We start from the raw sequence: 17,628 nt of genomic DNA, 5'->3' as shown, positions 1-17,628 counted from the left end.
TCTAAATCTTTATGAAAAGTTTTGATATTTTACAATGGTTTTTCTGTTTTGAAGGTCAGTCATAGTCCAGTCAGAGCTTTATTGCCTGTTCCTTTCAGAGATGTCCTGTGGGAATGTGAGAAAAGATTTTGCTTTACAAAGCTGCATTTAACCATATTATTCATTTCTTTATGTTGCAATTAGCCATAGTATTCAATGAATTTGTTCTTTAATTCTATTATACTTTCAAGATATTTTCACAGTAGAAGGATCAGACTTACCAGGCTGTAGTTTTCCAAATCACACCCAAAATATCCTTTGTTATTTTCCTGTTTGTCAATGTGCTTTTAAACAGAAGCAACTATATCCAGAAGCAACTACTGAAATAATTTTGTGACTTTTAATTGTTGGCTTTACTTTGGAAGTCCTTCTGCCTGCCACTGAACGTGTGATAGATAACAGTCGTTCTGTATTCTAGTGTTGGAACTCTTCTTATGCACACATAGAACATCTGATGAAGTCTTGCTGTAGTTTGTTTTCTCTGGGTAATCCTTTTCTATGTGATTGTGATTATGTAGGTTGTGGCTGACAGGAAATCTGAGTGTCTTAATTATATGATTATAATGGATCGATGGCATACTATCTACTTGTTTGGTTTGCCTTTTTTTTTTTTATGAACATCAAAAACTAACACAGTTTTATTTTTCCTCTGTTGTAGGTAGCTTGCATGCAGCTCATCAATGCTCTTGTTACATCTCCTGATGATTTGGATTTTAGGCTTCACATCAGAAATGAATTTATCCGCAGTGGACTGAAAGAGATATTGCCAGTAAGCACCTTGTAGTCTCCCTCTGTATTGCTATTTAAATTACTGGACTGTTTGAGTCTGAGAGGAAAAACGGAGAATAGGTTCTAATAAATTATTCTCAAAGGCATTTTATTAGGTTAGAGCCTAAGCAGTTAGATATTAGAATCAACCTTAAAATAAGATTGAAAAGGTGAAGTGAGCTCCCTGAAGCTTATGCTGAATCCTTAATCTTTTACAGCTTTGATTTAGAACACGGAACAGAATATAATGCAGCCACCAGTGAAGCCAAACTGAAACCCTGTTTACCTCTTGCATATTAAACTTTACTCATTTTAAACTTTAAAATAACATAGATTCATGGAAGTTACGAAAAATGTAAGGTTTATTTCCTTATGGAAATGCTAATTTTGCCAATCTCTCTACTGTTTCTTCCTTGCAGCAATTGAAATGTATAAAAAATGAAGCACTAGATATTCAGCTGAAGGTATTCAATGAGCATAAGGAAGAAGACATGATTGAATTCTCTCATCGTTTAGAAGATATTAGATCTGAACTAGAATATCCTTTTGATATTGACAAGAGAAACATGAACAAAAGAATATCCGTAATGAAAATTTTTCTATGTAGCTTATGTTTAAAACAACATTTTGACTGAACATTTGACTGAAAAGCTTTTTACATTATTCTCCTTAACTCTTTTACTGAAGTAAATGATGTTTACAACATGCTGTGGAATACAGTTAAGGACACAAGTGCTGAAGGATATTTTCTTTCTATTCTCCAACATCTTTTGCTAATACGAAATGATTATTTTATACGGTATGTTTAATGCTATATTAAATATTAGTTATGTATTAGATTGTTGTTACATCATTAATAGAATATGTCTTCTACTATTTTAAGAAATACTTTTTAGTGTTTTTCTGCACTGGATGCGGTTTGTAATTATTTCTTTGTGAATTCATGTTCAAAAATATCACCTTTGAGTAAGAATCTGTCTGCATGTTTTTTCCCTCTTCTGCTTAGGGTCTAACTCCATATATAAACAGAGAATAGTGGTTTTATTGAGATCTGAAGCTTGTTTCCTGCGAGTATAAGTGACCAAAACAGCTCTCTTAATGCTACTGATGTGGTTTATAACCAATTGTACTTGTGTCATGTATTTGAGTCAAAGGGTGAAAACACAATGCTCAGCAGTGTACTTTGTAGATAGATCTCAACTTATTAAGTTAAGGGTGCTTGCCTGACTTGGGTGCATCTGTGCTAGACCTCTTCTACCAGAATGATTTTGAACTGACATCTTGCTTGTTCTGGTCAAGTGGCCCAGCTGTGATACCAGCTGGCATTTTAGAACAATGTGTTTTTCTTTTGTTTTAATGAAGCAAGGCCTCTGTACATCCATAGTTAAAAATGTCATAAAAGCAGAAGGCATCAGCTGAAGGAAGAACCTTCTCTCTATTGGAAGGAAACAGGAATGAGTGTTGCCTTTTTGTAGTTCCATATGAGAAGAGTTGCAGATTTTATCGCACAGAAATATTTCATGTTTGTGTGTGCTGATTTTTCAGGCTTTGTGTAACTGTTGTGGTGTAATAAACTGACAGATATATTTGTCCCTTGAACTGTTTGGGTTTTGCATCTGTCTTTCTGTGGAAATAAGTCAGCCCAAATCTTTTGACACTGCTGTATTGAGAAGCAGGATTTTAACAATATATTAATAAATAAATATGCCTCTGTCTTCAGTCCACAGTATTTCAAGTTAATTGAAGAGTGTGTGTCCCAGATAGTGTTACATCGGAGTGGAACAGACCCAGATTTTACATACCGTAAAAGATTAGATATAAATTTCAGCCACTTACTAGGTAAGTCTCATGCTGGAAAATGTTTACAGCATTGTACTTTTTTCTGTATTTCAAAACACAGAGTGATAGGTGTGATTCAGAATCTCGTTTTCCCTGCATATTTTCAAGTATGTGTTTGCTTATTTTTTCAGATATTTGTGTAGATAAAGCAAGGTTAGAAGAATGTGAAGAGAGAGCTTCTGAACTTTCCAGAAAGGTGTGTAATAATTATAAGTTAGGATCATAAGATGGATACAGGAAATAACATAATAGATAATGACTAATGTAATTGAAAATGGCACAGCTTTAACTTCAAGTTGCTATTATTACTTATGTTGAAATGGGAATTTGAATGTTTCTTGTGGAGTGGGAAGTAGAGGAGTGTTATAAAGTAGTTACCTTAACTGATTCTTTCTACTATGTATTGTAAGGTATGAAATCAACTGAAAATTTATCTGAACAGCTATCTATTTTTCAGAAAACAGAGTGAGAATAAGAGTTGTCTTGTTTGTATGTACAGATTCTTACCATTCGTACGTACAGAGTCTTACCATTGTTTACCATTTATTTTTATATAAAAACCATTTTTTTTTTTTTTTTGTATTAAACACAAAATGAGAAGTGAGAATCCTAGAAGATATGTGGACCTAACTTCCGGGGAAGATTTAGATTAGACCTGAGGAAACATTTTTTCTCTGAAAGAGTGGTCAGGCACTGGAATGGCCTGCCTAGGGAGGTGGTTGAGGCACCATCCCTAGCGCTGTTCAAGAAGCGTTTAGATGAGGTGCTAAGGGATTTGATTTAGTAGTTGGGTAGGGATAGTGATAGGAGGATGGTTGGACTAGATGATCTTGTAGGTCCTTTCCAACCTTATGAACCTATGAACTATTACTAAAATTGCTTTTTCTCTGTTTTTTTTTTTTCCTTAGTTTGAGAAAGATTTTGTAGCTCATCAAGAGACCCGGGCCCTACTGCAAAAAAAAGAAGACAGGATCAATGAACTTGAAGCAGAATTACAAGCCTTTAAATCTCAGGTACAGGACAGTTTTATGAATGTATGAAGTATTGTTTTTGAAATAGAATTCATTTTTATCTTCTTGCAGATTGTGATAGAGCAATTCAGGATAATTCAAAGAATCCTGCTATTGTTTATTATTGGCTGTTAGCTTCCTCTATTTCTATTTTATAGAAAGAATTGTAGTATGACATTAATGAGCTATGTGAAATTCCAGTTGATCCTTTTTGTGCCTGAGTTCTGTTAATTAAACTAGTTTGTTATATTTCATTTGGATTTTACTTTCAATGTCATATACTTCCAAAGTAATTAACCACATAGAGTAATAAGTCCTATGCTTTTAGCATTCATCACTATGATCTTTATCCCTCCACAGGAAATTATTCATTTGTGCAGTTTTATTTTCTGAAACCTTACCATGGTTATCCAGCAGTGAAAGAAATAACCTGTGTCTAGATAAGATTTGCTGATAATTTTTCAAATTTCAAGCATATATAGATGTTTCAAAATGTGATGGAGAGAAGTAGTGCAGAGTTTTTGAGTGATGCTTGAGTTAACTTTTAAACTACTTCAACTCTAAAATCTATAGGAAAACTATGTGAGCAAGTGACTTTCCTGTGTCTTTATTTTTGGGGTAATGCTCAATCTAAAAATGACTGAAAGAAGATAACGCTGAGAATACATGCGTATAGAAAGTGTTGAAAGATGTGCTTTCATCTTAAAGCTTTTTTATGGTTCTGACCTTAAATTTTAGTGAGGAAAATTAGTTCAACTGTGCTTTGGTTTGTTGAAAATGTCATTTTGATTCAGGTTTGTGGTCAGAATTCACTGTTAATATAGAAGTTAAACAGGCTTTCAAAAAGTAATTATACTTGTATACTTATTGCTTTAAAAATGAGCTGTGCATCATTAATTAAGAAAGTAGTTCTTTGTGTATTTCTAGAAAACATACTTAAATATTATTTTTGTGCATGTGTAAGTGAAAGAGGTTTTACCTCCTACATTTCACTATTTCTATTGTACACTGCAAATACAGCTTTTTTTTTTTTACAGCATGCACACAGTGAGCATCACTTATGCATATGCTCACAGATTATCATACCATGAACTATCTCGCTGTTAATGCTTCTTGGAATGCTTAAGTATCAAGTAATTGATTCATTCAATTTAACACTATTACTCTCATGTCCATCCTAAGATGAATCTTTCATTTTCATGTAGTTTTCTACCTGTTAAAACTGTCTTTCTCCTGATCTTGTTCCTCATTTATACTTTTTTAGTACTGGAAACTTTTTAGTGTTTGATTTCTTTCATCTTTTAGAACTTAATTTTTCAATGTCTTTGTCAGCGTAAAGAATGCTTCTTTTGGGAATTTGAAAACAATAACATTGTCCTGCATTTAGTTAATTATATTTATTGATACTTAGCTATTTTTTAAAAATATTTTAGTTCTTTGCATATTGTGTTTCCCTGTAAGTTTGAAAAACAGTTGTCAAAACTGCTTAAATCAGTACTGTATAATATTGTCCTGTTTCTACTTCTTCTGTCCCCCTAGAGAATGGAAACTTTCTTGCTTTAACAAGAAGAATGGCTTTCAGTTTTATAACTGCAGATGTAAGGCAGCCATATATTTCGGAAGAGGTTTCTTTCTGCCTTCAATCCTGCAGAATGGGAATGCTCCCGCATTAGAAAATTTCCAACAGATTTTCTAACTTTGTCATATTCTGCAATTAAATTTTAGGAATAGCTCTGTAATCTGTTGGATAAGTAAGAATGCTAGAAACAGGATACTGTTTTTAAATTAGAGCTAAAGTGTAGTCTAGGTGAAGTCTCATCAAGCTACATATTACACACTTCCTAGGTCATGATCAGTGAAATATGATGAGCTGCTACAGAATTTCTGTTTGTGATTTTTTGCCTTGTCTGAGTTTTTTTCATATACTAAGGCTTACAATTACAAAATGTGTTACAAAGTGTGTTGGCTTTATTATAATTCATATTTAATTGTCCTATGCACAGATAAAGTCATGCTGTTTTACTGAATTTAATTTGTTAATTATAACTGTGATGGCATTTGGTTAGTAAAAATATGAATCTGATTATTTTCCTTATCAGTATGGCTCCTTGCCACCTGGATTTCTACCACCAACGTGTGGAGATGCATCTGTCATTCCACTGGAAGCTGCAGAACCAAATCAGTTGCCTCCTCCTCCTCCACCACTGCCTTCTAATGGAGCAATCCCACCACCGCCACCTCCTCCCCCTCCTCCTCCACTACTTTTGAATGGGTTGGGAATTCCTGCAGGAATTGGTGTTCCTCCACCACCACCACCTCCACCAGGCCTGCCAGGGGCACAGTGGTCTCCACCTTCATGTTCTTTGCCATTTGGACTGAAGCCTAAAAAAGAATTCAGGCCTGAGGTTACTATGAAAAGACTCAATTGGTCCAAGGTAATACTGATGACTGGTGAATACCGGCTCTAAAATCTCACGTGAAGCTTAGAATAAATAGATTATTAGGAATAAGACATTAGTGTTAAATCAACTAAATTTATGTTAGATATGCATGCTTTTTGGCTTTATTTTTTTCTTTTTCCTGAGAACTGTGTTCCATTGACGCATGAAGAGAAAATGCCTGGAAAAGTTAGTTCCTGGCTGGAGTAATACAGCCTTGATACCAGCAGGCTTTCTGGATCCTGCTGTGGCTTTTCTTCTAGTAGACTGTTTACTGTACCAATCACTGCACTGTTAGCTAGATAGTTTTCAGACAAGTGTTTTGCCTCTGTCATTCTGTGAGAAAGTCATTGCAAGTGTTTGTATTTGTCCTCAGTATAAGTGTACTTAGATAAATATAACAATTGAAAGTACATGTTCTGTCTAGTTCTTTGCTCTCCCTTGTGACAGGATCAAGTACGCTAGGACTATCAATATATTGAATTTTAGAAAATGTAACTAGTTAGACCAAAATAAAAACTTTCAGAGTTTTATGAGGCTATCAAAGCTGTCCTTTAAAAAGTAAGGTATGTAATATAACCAACTGTGTTCAGAGACTCAAGTTTACCCATGTTTTATAATCTACACCAAAGGCAGTCTGCTGGATGTACTATATGTGTAAATAATTGAATTTTCTTTTTGTCTCTTAAAGATCAGGCCTCAGGAAATGACAGAATCCTGTTTTTGGGTTAAGGCAGAAGAGGAGAAGTATGAGAATGCTGACATGCTTTGCAAATTGGAACTTACGTTTTGTTGTCAAAAAAGGGGTAAGTAATTGATATCTACAATTTTCAGCTTTTGGAGTTATCTATTAGGTAACTGGGTCTTAAATTACTGTATACACTGTTAAACACATACTGTGCTGTACATTAACGTTATGTTTTTAAAGTGGAGTGTGTGATGAAAGAAATTTGAACGTCTCAGCCTGTGCAAAGCAGACACATTCAACTGTTTTACTTTAAGGGTGGCAAAAAAATGTGTGACTCATAAAGAAAAACTTATCAAAAAAGTGAGAAATGTTTCCTAATAATTATGGACATTTTAATTTTTTTTTTATAAAGTTTTGCCAGGATACCTTAATAAAATACAGTGAGCCAGGAAGGTGATATGTTCATTCTCAGAATGCATACATTAATTGGTGTGTTTTGATTGAAGAACAGAAGTTTTTAATGAAATTCTTTTACTTCTCACAAACCTATAGCAACTTTGATGTCCCTTGATATTTTGCTTAGTTTCCTTATCTTTCAAAGCCTGTGGAAGAGCAAACTCTGCAAGTATTTTTTATCTTTTACTGTCTGGATATAAGTTGTTTTACTAGTTATTACTAAGTTATTTATCCAATATATAAAATGCTTACTGTTACTTCTTGACATTATTTTAATGCTCCTTGATTACTGTCAGAGACTGATTACTTTGGGGAAGGTAAAGGAGCACAAATAAATAAGTTTATTTTCATGTTTTCAAATTGAAAAGTCATTGTAAAATTTTTAGTTTCTTTCACATTTTTCATTGTGATCTTTTTATTTAATATAGTGTACAGTGTTATCTAGAAACCCCCAGGTTTTTATCTGTTTTGTTTGTTTGTTTGATTTGCTGAGCTTCTTTCAGAGCAGGCTTTTTGATGCTTGAGGTGATGTGGTAGTATTTCTAATGAGTTGAGAATTGCAATTTATTAATTTTGATACTTAATAATATTAAAAGTGTTGTGCAAAGATAAAAAGGCAAGAAAACCTCATAGGCAGTATATTCTTAGACTATTAGAATAAGTCTAAAGATAATTAAGGTGCTTTTAAAATGTTAGGAGAATTCCCAAGAATGTTCTTGGAATTAATAAGTTGGAAGGTTTAAAAGCCACTGGAGGGAAGCACTGCTTCCCATTTAATTAAATAATAAAATCTGGGAGACTGGATGATGTTTGGACCAAACGTTAAAGGGTCAGAGGAGGATTATGAATCTCCACAGACAGCATGAACATTAGAGTTAACAAGATTACACCCTTTAAAAGTATAACTGAATAGACTGAATACATTGTTTTGACAAAACCTAATAGAGAAGAATTATTGGATCTACAGCCGAAAAAATGAGTGAAGTATGCTAGTACACCAAATAATGTAATAAATGGTGGATAAAACATCTTCAGGGATGAATGTACTTTTTTTTTTAGATATGATGTTTATTGCTCAATACCTTCTTTTTATACTTTACTTTTTGAAATCTTTCACTTGAATAATGTGTGCTGTCTATTATTATCTTTTTCCAAAGGAAAAGGAGAATAAAGATTATATTTAAAACATTAGGTAGATGTCTAAAGGGTGATGTGCAAATAAAATTCAGCTTTGTTCAAATAAGTGATTCATAAAAATTTGCATGAAGGCTTGAACTCTTAAGTAAGCAGCACTGGGCATCTCAGTGTCTCTTACTAGCAACATGCATCCTACTTCAGATAGTACTACAGTAACTACTTTTATTTTCTTGGCTGTAGAAAAAAAGGATGCTTCTCTGTAGCTCATACATAACTTCCATAACAAAACTTGTCAAAAAGTTGAAGATCTGCATTTTTCTGCACCTCTCAAACTTAAAGAGGTTTATAACCACGTTTTGTAATGTAGAGTCATCAAACTATTTATCATATTTAATTTAGAAACAGTCCTGGACTATTTCTAAAGCTTTGTTCCTGAAACCAAAAAGACAAGTTCAAAATGATTCTGTATCTGGTTGATAGCATGTGAAGAATGATCTGGTTACCTCGGAAGCATCTGCTTATGTGTTCCTTTCACTGAAGTAATTATGTAAGAAGGGACCAGAATGATGCTTTAAATAAATTTTATTCTGATTAAGTAAAATCAGATTGAAGTAGTCAAATGTTCAGTTACTACTTTATACCAGCTGATGTACCCAAAGTATTTAATTGTTGATTCATGTATAAAATTCTTTGAAGAATTTCTGTATTGAAAAGAAATACAGAATAATTACAGAATCGTAGGATGCCTTGGTTTGAAAGAGACCTTAAAGCCCATTCAGTTCCAACTTCCTGCCACTAGTTGCCACCCATCAGGATGCCCAGGGCCCCATCCAACCTGGCCTTGAATACCTCCAGGGATGGGTTGTCCACAACAGTAATATAGAAAAGATTTGAAGCCATAGCAGATGTCTGTATAGAAGTTATAAATGATGTTGGTTCTGAATGGGCATTGAAGCAATTGAAATAACTGAAGATGTTGTGGAGTCATGAAAGAAACATTACTACAAGTGTAAAAAAATCAAGGAAGGGTGGGTCTAGCTTTAAACTGTAGGAAAAATATTGAGTAGTAACATGGAACAAAGATTACACTTGGAGCAAGGAGCAAAAGTAACTTTTATTTGAGGATGTCAAGAGAGCCAAAGACATTCTCAAATCATGGAATTTTGTAGTTTGGAAGGGTTCTGAATCCAACTGGTCCAACCATCTTTTTAAAGCAGAGTCAGTGTAATTCATATTGCCAGAGGCTTTGTCCACCCTGAAGATGTAGAATGTATGGCTATGATGTTGGGCAATGTTTTTCAGTGTTTATCACCACTGTGGTGACTTTTTTTTCCTAACATCTTGCAGTGTTGGTTGTTGAAACTTTTGTCTGATGCTTTTTAATATTATACCTCTGCGAATAATCTGCTTACCTCTTATTGTAGCCTCCTGTTAGATAGTTGGAGATGGTAGTAAGAATTCCATCTTTTCTGACAACTGTCATAGCTCTCAGTCTTTTCTCTTCATGCTATGTTTCAGCCCTCTCATCGTCTTGGTGGCCTTCCACTCTACTCATTCCAATATATCTCTGTTTTCCTGGTGAGTGCAGAACTGAACAAGTGCTCCGGGTACTTACCCCTGGGAGTGAAGGGGGAGTACAGTGAAATAATCACTTCTTGGATCTGCTGACTACAGTCTTAGTAACTGATTGAAGGAAATATTTTCACTTGTTTTATTTTCACTGTCACTTGTTTGATAATAATAATTCATAATAACTCAAAGCTATGGGTGGAATTGCATATCTTTTCCTTGTTTATTTGTTATAAGGATATAGTTGTCACTTTTGTCACTTTCCAGAAATTAAATCATTCTGTGAAAGCAGTGTGTGTTACAAAAATTTCATATTTAAGCGGGAACAATGAGAAGTAGCAAAGCAACAGTTGCTGATTCTGTTCCTGTAGCAAGCTATAAAAAAACAAAGTATAATTTATTTATCAGAGCTCTTTTTCTGAACTCAAAATGAATTTGCAGTCTTAAAGAAATATAAGGTTATACATTTGAAGATGTAGGCAAGAACAAAATAGCAAGCCAACTCCTTTAATATGTAAAGCCACATATATTTTCTGTTGCATAGGGAATGTGGGAGGACACAGAATCCACACAGGTCCAGAATAATGAAATACTTATTAGTATGTGGGTGAAATATTTTCACTATGAATACTTGAGAAAAGATTAAATTAATGACTGAAAAGCATATATATGCCTGATATTTGCAAGAAAGCATGCTTATTCTGAGTTTATTCTGAGATGCTTCAAGAATCTTAAAAGCTCCTGTAACCTTCAAATCATTAGTTTTATGTCAGCAGCTAAAAGAATAAAAGTAGGAAGTGAAATTACTGCCTTAGAGACATCAGCGTGGAAGTAAGGAATGGTCCTTGACCTCACTGGCTGTAAAAAAAAAAGTGAAGGAAAATAAACTAAAATTGACAATGGAAAAAAAAAAGCAACTGAAAAATTAAATCTGAAAATAAATTAAACGAATTCTTTGCATGAATCTTCTTGGGTATTCTCATTTTTAAGAGGCAAAAAGAAGCATATGGTATGAGGGATAGTTTGAGATTTGAAAGAGTAATGAATCCTAAGAAATATCAACTATTTAGGATTTATCAGATTTGTGCTCATGGCTGCATATCAGTAAAGAAAATCTGTGAAAAGTCTTTATGGTGACATTGGTATCAAAGTAATCACTATCATTCTTTAAAAACATTAAACTTAATAGATGACTTAAAGCTGTCCGATATGTGAAAAACTGAGAAGTGCAACAGGAGCAAACCTTATGTATACTTCTGAATTTTCCAAAGCCCAAAATATTAAGGTGAACAAACAAAAATTGTGTCAAATGACAACCCCTTTAGACTAAGACTGCTCTGAAAGTAATGACTCCTATTTTATTTTGTTGGCCCACAATGTCAGAGGCACATGTTGGTGATTTGGCAGTAGAGGGTTAAACCTTCATACCAACATTCCGTTACATTTTGTTGCTCTGGAAGAGCAGTCTGATGAAATGGCATCTGTCATGGAAGTTCATATGAGTCAGAGGTGTTACTGAGTTACTCAGTGTTGAAAAAATGATACTCATTGACATTCACTGATGCTTGCTGAATATTTATGGAGACCAAACCATGGCTGTTGTCACGGGTGATGCATTTCAGAGTCAGTGGGGTCATCTTCTCTGGTGCAGATGTTGATGAGAGCATAGAGTTGTAGAATGGTTTGGTTTGGAAGAGACCTCTAAGATCATCTAGTTTTAACCCCAAGCTGCAGGCAGGGACACCTCCCAGTAGACTAGTTTGCTCAAAGCCCCATCCAGCCTGGCCTTGAATGCTTCCAGGGTGGGGTCATTTATAGCCTCACTCAGCATCTTGTTTAGGTGTCTCACCACCCTCACAGTAAAGAATTTCTTCTTAATATCAAATCAAAATCTACCCTCTTCCACTTTAAAGCCATTTCCCCATATCCTGTTGCTGCATGCCCTTCTAAAAAGTCCCTCCCATCTTTCTTCTGGGCCCTCTTCTGGTACTGGAAGGCCGCTAAGGTCCTCTCAGGGCCTTCTCTTCACCAGGCTGAAGAACACCTCTTCACAGGGGAGGTGTTCCAACCATCTGATAGTTTTAATGGCCCACTCCATCAGCTCAGTGTCCTTCTTGTGCTGGGAGCTCCAGAACTGGACACGGACCCTTGTTTATTGCTGACAGAAGTGCATGGCTAATGATGATGGCTATGCTGAAAGCTAGTATTTTGTAGTTGAGAATTTGTTTCATCAGGTAGCATTACTATACTCATTGTATCTATTGTAGTTTCCATGGAAATAAATAGGAGGCATTACTTTCAGAGTGACCTACCTAGTTTTGATAGAAGCTTGTCATGGGAATAATCAGTGTCATACGATGCTGATATGCTGCCAGCTTGTTTGAATATACAGACAGGGGAATGGCACTTTGCATAAACATAATATGAAATGTAACGGCCTGAAAAATCTTGGGGGCAGGCAGATGGGGACCCATTATGAAAACCTTGTGAAAGGAAATCTTTCAACTTATGTAATATTGTACTGTAGCAATTGCCATATGATCAGATAATGTTTGTTGGGAGAATATGTTGCTGAGGGAAGCTGCAAGTTTTATGGCGGTGAAGATTTAACTGGTAGTTAAATGGAGATTTAACTACCTATGTATGGACTATGTCAATTACTCATCAGGCGTTATGAGAAGGTAAAAGGTTTGGATGCCATAAATGGCTGTTTCCAGTACTGTGTAAACAAAGCAAAACAAAGCTGTTCTCAGAGTGAACTGGAGTTGTACACAGGACTTAAGAGATAGGAGGAGGGGAATGGTTATGATTTTAATGGGTCAAGAGAGAAAAATCTGAGTCAGTCCAGCATGCAGATACTTAATTTCAGGATGGAGAGCTGAATGACAGAGGGAGATGGTCCAGCAAGCAAGATAGCTATGCCTGCAAACAGCTCTGAAGCCGTTCTGAAAATGCCATCTTATTGATTCTCGTAAACATTGTACTTTAATTTAGAAGAAATCTAACTAAATGACATGAAAAATTAATTAATGACAATCAATTAGAAAGTTAAGGACACAATCGCAAGCAATAGGATAACATTTAAAAGAGTTGGCCAGGTGAAAGTATCAAGGAAAGTCATTAAGTATAGGAAGATAAACTTAAGCAGAACATTCTTTGTGTTCTTCTTTAGAATTCTGATTTTCTTTCATAGGATGCTTCAGCCAATATTAAAAACTGTAGTTATATATTTGAAAACAGGAATATAGCTAGGAAACTGGTGAGATAACTTGGAGACAAGTTCAGAAGTTCAGTAGGCTCAAAGAACATTAGTCAAATACAGACACAGTATGTCCAAAACAAATAGGAAAGAATGTAACTTTCCTAGGCTGGTGTTTGTAGGAATAGGAACATCACTTTTAGGAAGTCAGGATAATACTGAATTGCAAGTAGTGATAAAGCTTGCATGGTGTCACATTGCATAGACAATAGTAGTGTGCTAGACGGATCACTGGTCAGTGGGGCATTTCTTTAGTTCCTAATCTCTTTAATCATGGATATAACAACCTGTTGTTTACTTGGAGTAGCTTCAAGCTAATGTGTTTAAGACTCACAATGCTAAAATAAGGTGTAATATGTAAATGCACAGTTTCATCACTTGCAGAAAATAGAGAAGTGATGAAATGCTAATAAGAAATGGACTTGGATTTTGGGACTACTTTGAAGGATGTGGAAAAGATATAACAAAAGTTGGTGAATGTCTGTAAGTATGTAGGTTGCTAAGAAAAGTAACACCTCCTATTTATTTCCATGGTGTTTACAACAGATACAAAGCAGTACAATTCATGTCCTGAGACAGCAGTGCATAGGCTTAATGCACAGTTTCCAGGATAACTGAAGTCAGAACCAGCTACATGTTGCTTAGTCTTCCTGCTGGTGTTTGAAGTGATTTTCTGAAGGGAAGTATAAAATTTTGGGGGTGTATAGAGCGTACAATAAAAAAATCTCTAACAAGGGCAGTGTTTTTGAGAGCATCTAAAAACAAAATGTCAGTTTGTTCCATATGTTTAAAAAATGTAAGAAAGGTAGTATTTTTATGATATAAACAGTATAATTAGTGTACTAGGCTTATAAGTGTTCTATTCATAGACGGATTTAACTTTTTCCAACACGAGTCATTTTTAAAATAGCAGTTATGTTTATTGTGTTAGAAGTCCAAATAAGGATTTGAAATTGCAGATCAAACATACAAGAAACCACTCCTTAATACTTCATTGTTTTTTACAATATGGAGATAACTGCAGTTAATAGGAGATGGCAGGGAAAATTATAAATTTATTCTTCCTTCTTTTCTATATATCAAAGGGAACTGATCAAGTAAACGCTAGAGGGAAGGACTGAACGATATTTGTACAGTTTTTTTTTATTGACTGGGACAGATTTTCATCCTAACCTTACTGGAGATGGCAGTGCCTGATCCCATCACACCAGAGCTCATGCCAGACTTAATTATTCAAAAATAAAGCACTTCTCTGGGAGTGCTGTCTGTGTTTGTACTTGTCTTGAAAAGGTCAATATAGTTCTCTTTGATTTTATTTTTTTTCTCCTTTCTATAATTCTGCCAGATTTCTCTGAAATAGGATGGTGAGCATACTGATTTTGTTTCCTTTAATTATTGGAAATACCTCAACTGAGTTTTGTAGATCATTTAGATCATTCCAAGAAGACTTTTCACTGTATACTGAAACCTTTAAAATTGAGATTTTCTAGTAAAATATATTTAGGTGGCTATTTTACCTCTGCATATTTTATCTCTTCAAAGAAGCTTCTTAGTCTTTGTGTTAGTAAATGGCTTTTAAAAATGAAAATAAAAAAGTGTGCAAGAAATTTTTTTGTAAGCCATTGTAATTTATAGAGTTCTGAAGTGAATTCAGTTGTGGAGTTTTAGGACAAATTGGTGACGATGTGTTTTTCTTTGTCCAACATTATTTTTCAAGGTGCTCTTCTTACATCTTAGTGCTAAGTGTGTTTGCGTATACTATGTAAGAAAAAACAGCAAGGCCTAAACTGCTGTGGTGTCACCCAAGTCTCAAAACATTTTAAACTATGGGAGAAAATAAATGATAGTGAGACGGTCAAATCAATGTAAATGAGATCTCTGCTGTATTTGATATGCTACAGCCCAACCAGCGTAAGGCATAGAACCCGAGTTGTTAGGTAGAGCCCACCGTCTTCATGCTGGAGTTGCTCCAAACTTCTCTACCTGTAGAATCTCACTGTTACAAACCTTTAAGACTGCCAACAGTATAGAATCATAGATTACCTAATAGCTTCTGCTGATGATACAGTACTGAATAAATTAGTTGCCTTTTAATATAATTGTTGTCACAGAATTGCAGGGATTGGAAGGGACTATGTAGAGATGGAAGTAAAGCCTGATGTGTTTAAGTTTGGCTCCCTTGCAGTGCCACCTGAAATATCCTTTAAACCAAAATTATTTTAAAATAACAGTGAATATACTTCTGTGGTAGGTTGACCTGGCTGGCTAGGTTATAACCAAGCCCCACTTTGATAAACTGGAAAAGCTTGTGGTTCAAGATGAAGCCAGACATCACTTACCAATTGCTATTAAAGGCAAAACAGATTTGACTTGGGGAAAATTAATCTATTTTATTGCCAGTTAAAATAGAGTAGGATGATGACTTCAAGGAGAGAGTATTTTTTTTTAGTTATGAGGATTAGCAAAATCCCAGAGGATATAGATATTATTAATATATATCCTGAGAGGGGATAATAACTCCATGAAATGAATGAAAATAATGTTTAGATGTTGTACTAAGGGATGTGGTTTAATGGGTAAATATTGTTGGTAGGTGGACAGTTGGACTAGATGACCTTGGAGGTCTTTTCCAACCTTGGTGATTCTATTGCTCTGTAATATTTATTTACGCTGTAGTTTTGATAAATTTGTAATCTAATGTTACAAAGATTTCTGTCTAACTAAAGATAACACTATACCTGAGTGCAATGAAATCTTCATGACAAGAGTGCTTTTATTGTAGCATTTTCTTCGTTGTGAGTTCAGTGAATTTAAATGTAAGGAAAGTAACGCTTGATAAACATTGCATAGCAAGTCTACAGAGTCACTGGTAATGAAAATTATTACATGAGCACTATTTTTCCTCCTTTAAAATTATACCATTTAGTTTCTAAGTGAAAATTTACCATTTAGTTTCTCGATAAGTGGAGTAAGTCAGAGGAATTTTATTTCAAGAGCAATACAGTTTATAAAAACAAAGAGGAAGATTATTTGTTAACGGAGCAGTGACTTTTGATTTGGCAGCTGTATAAAAAATTCTTGAAGATAACTCTGGTATGCCATGTAGAATATGGCAGTATATTTGGTACGACCTTTTGTTCTATTTACATTTGATTTGGTAATGCTGAAACAACTTTAATTTATATGTAAAAAGTGATTACAGGCCTCTTTTCCCATTTAGATTACATATTCTTTTTTATCTTTTAGCTCTGTGTAACAGTGATCTGACCGTATCTAGTATATATCTTTTTTCTTAGTTCACATTTGCTTTTTTTCTAATATAAGGAACAGTAAGTTCATCATTTCATGTGAATATTTGAGAAACAGGCTTACTTTTAGTATTCTATTCTTATCTACATATCTACATTTTATATTACTATTTCTTCCTTCTAAATAGATTCTTCTAGTCTGTAAATATCTTGCCTTGTTAATTTCCTATTGGAATCTTCAGAGAGTTTCAGTAATTTCAGGCTTTTAATAATCTTTATGAAAGAAGCATCTCCATAAAGGATGTACATATTGTAAATGCCTTGTAGATGTTTATTTCAGTTAAGCTCTCTCTGTTCTTATATAACCTTCAGATCTTAGTTGAAATGGTTGAATTTAGGATAAACTGAACTTCTAACAAATGTTTGTTTTACAGAGGATACGATCTAGTTCAGCATTCTGAAAACTGTCCAAACAAGATGGGGCATTTTCATGCCTTTTATTTTATTTTTTTTAATAAGCTTCCCAGATACTTTGCTGTAATATAATGATTTATTAATCTGGCTTATCACACAGAAGTTTGTGAAAAGATTGAGATCACTTGAGATTACTTGACCCACTAAACTACTTAGGTGAAAGATTCAGTTGTATGTCTGTCATAAGAAAAATGAGCTGCCAGCGACAGCTGCCTGTGTTCTGCCTCTTGCAAATCTGTATAAGTATTGGACATTGAGAAAACAAAGATTTCTTTTTCATTCTTCTGTTAATGAAGTTCTTACACGAATGCCCCCAAGCCAGACTTCTTCCTGAATGAACAGAGGAAAAGCAATAACAATTATTGGTATAATAAATAAATATTTATAAAAAAAGATTAGTTGTGTTATTAGATACATTCTTCTGAATCAGTTTACTGCTTCTATCTTCATTCAATTAAGAAAAGCAGATGACATACTCTTCTGTAGTTATTAACGACTTTGTGTTTCTGTTTTATGGCTTTGCTTCCCCACTTCTCCTATTTTTACAACTTAGTGGGGCACTGCTTTTCTTTTTAAATATTAGCTGACAAGATAGTTCTTCTGTACCAACCTTACTTGCTTCTAGCAGCTCCTCAGTAATGAAATTTAGAAACCTGATCTGCTCTGTTAGTCAGCTTAACAGTTATAAAGACTAAACGTTTCC

At 34.5% G+C, this 17,628-nt stretch overlaps 1 protein-coding gene across 1 annotated transcript in view; it reads left to right on the top strand.

Moving 5' to 3' along the window:
- The window catches only part of DIAPH3 (diaphanous related formin 3), a 217,649-nt gene that overhangs the window by 44,058 nt on the left and 155,963 nt on the right, over positions 1–17,628 (top strand). Inside the window, exons 9-16 of the mRNA XM_065744007.1 lie at positions 698–808; positions 1,227–1,345; positions 1,490–1,606; positions 2,528–2,646; positions 2,778–2,842; positions 3,555–3,659; positions 5,756–6,091; positions 6,786–6,900. Coding sequence (XP_065600079.1) covers positions 698–808; positions 1,227–1,345; positions 1,490–1,606; positions 2,528–2,646; positions 2,778–2,842; positions 3,555–3,659; positions 5,756–6,091; positions 6,786–6,900 — 1,087 coding nt within the window. The remainder of the gene's footprint in view (positions 1–697; positions 809–1,226; positions 1,346–1,489; positions 1,607–2,527; positions 2,647–2,777; positions 2,843–3,554; positions 3,660–5,755; positions 6,092–6,785; positions 6,901–17,628) is intronic.

The sequence above is a fragment of the Cyrtonyx montezumae genome, unplaced genomic scaffold, assembly GCF_038088225.1.
Source record: "Cyrtonyx montezumae isolate F1298 unplaced genomic scaffold, pur_monq_1.0 scaffold_3, whole genome shotgun sequence".
NCBI classification, from domain to species: domain Eukaryota; kingdom Metazoa; phylum Chordata; class Aves; order Galliformes; family Odontophoridae; genus Cyrtonyx; species Cyrtonyx montezumae.
This window is presented reverse-complemented; position numbering and strand designations above follow the sequence as displayed.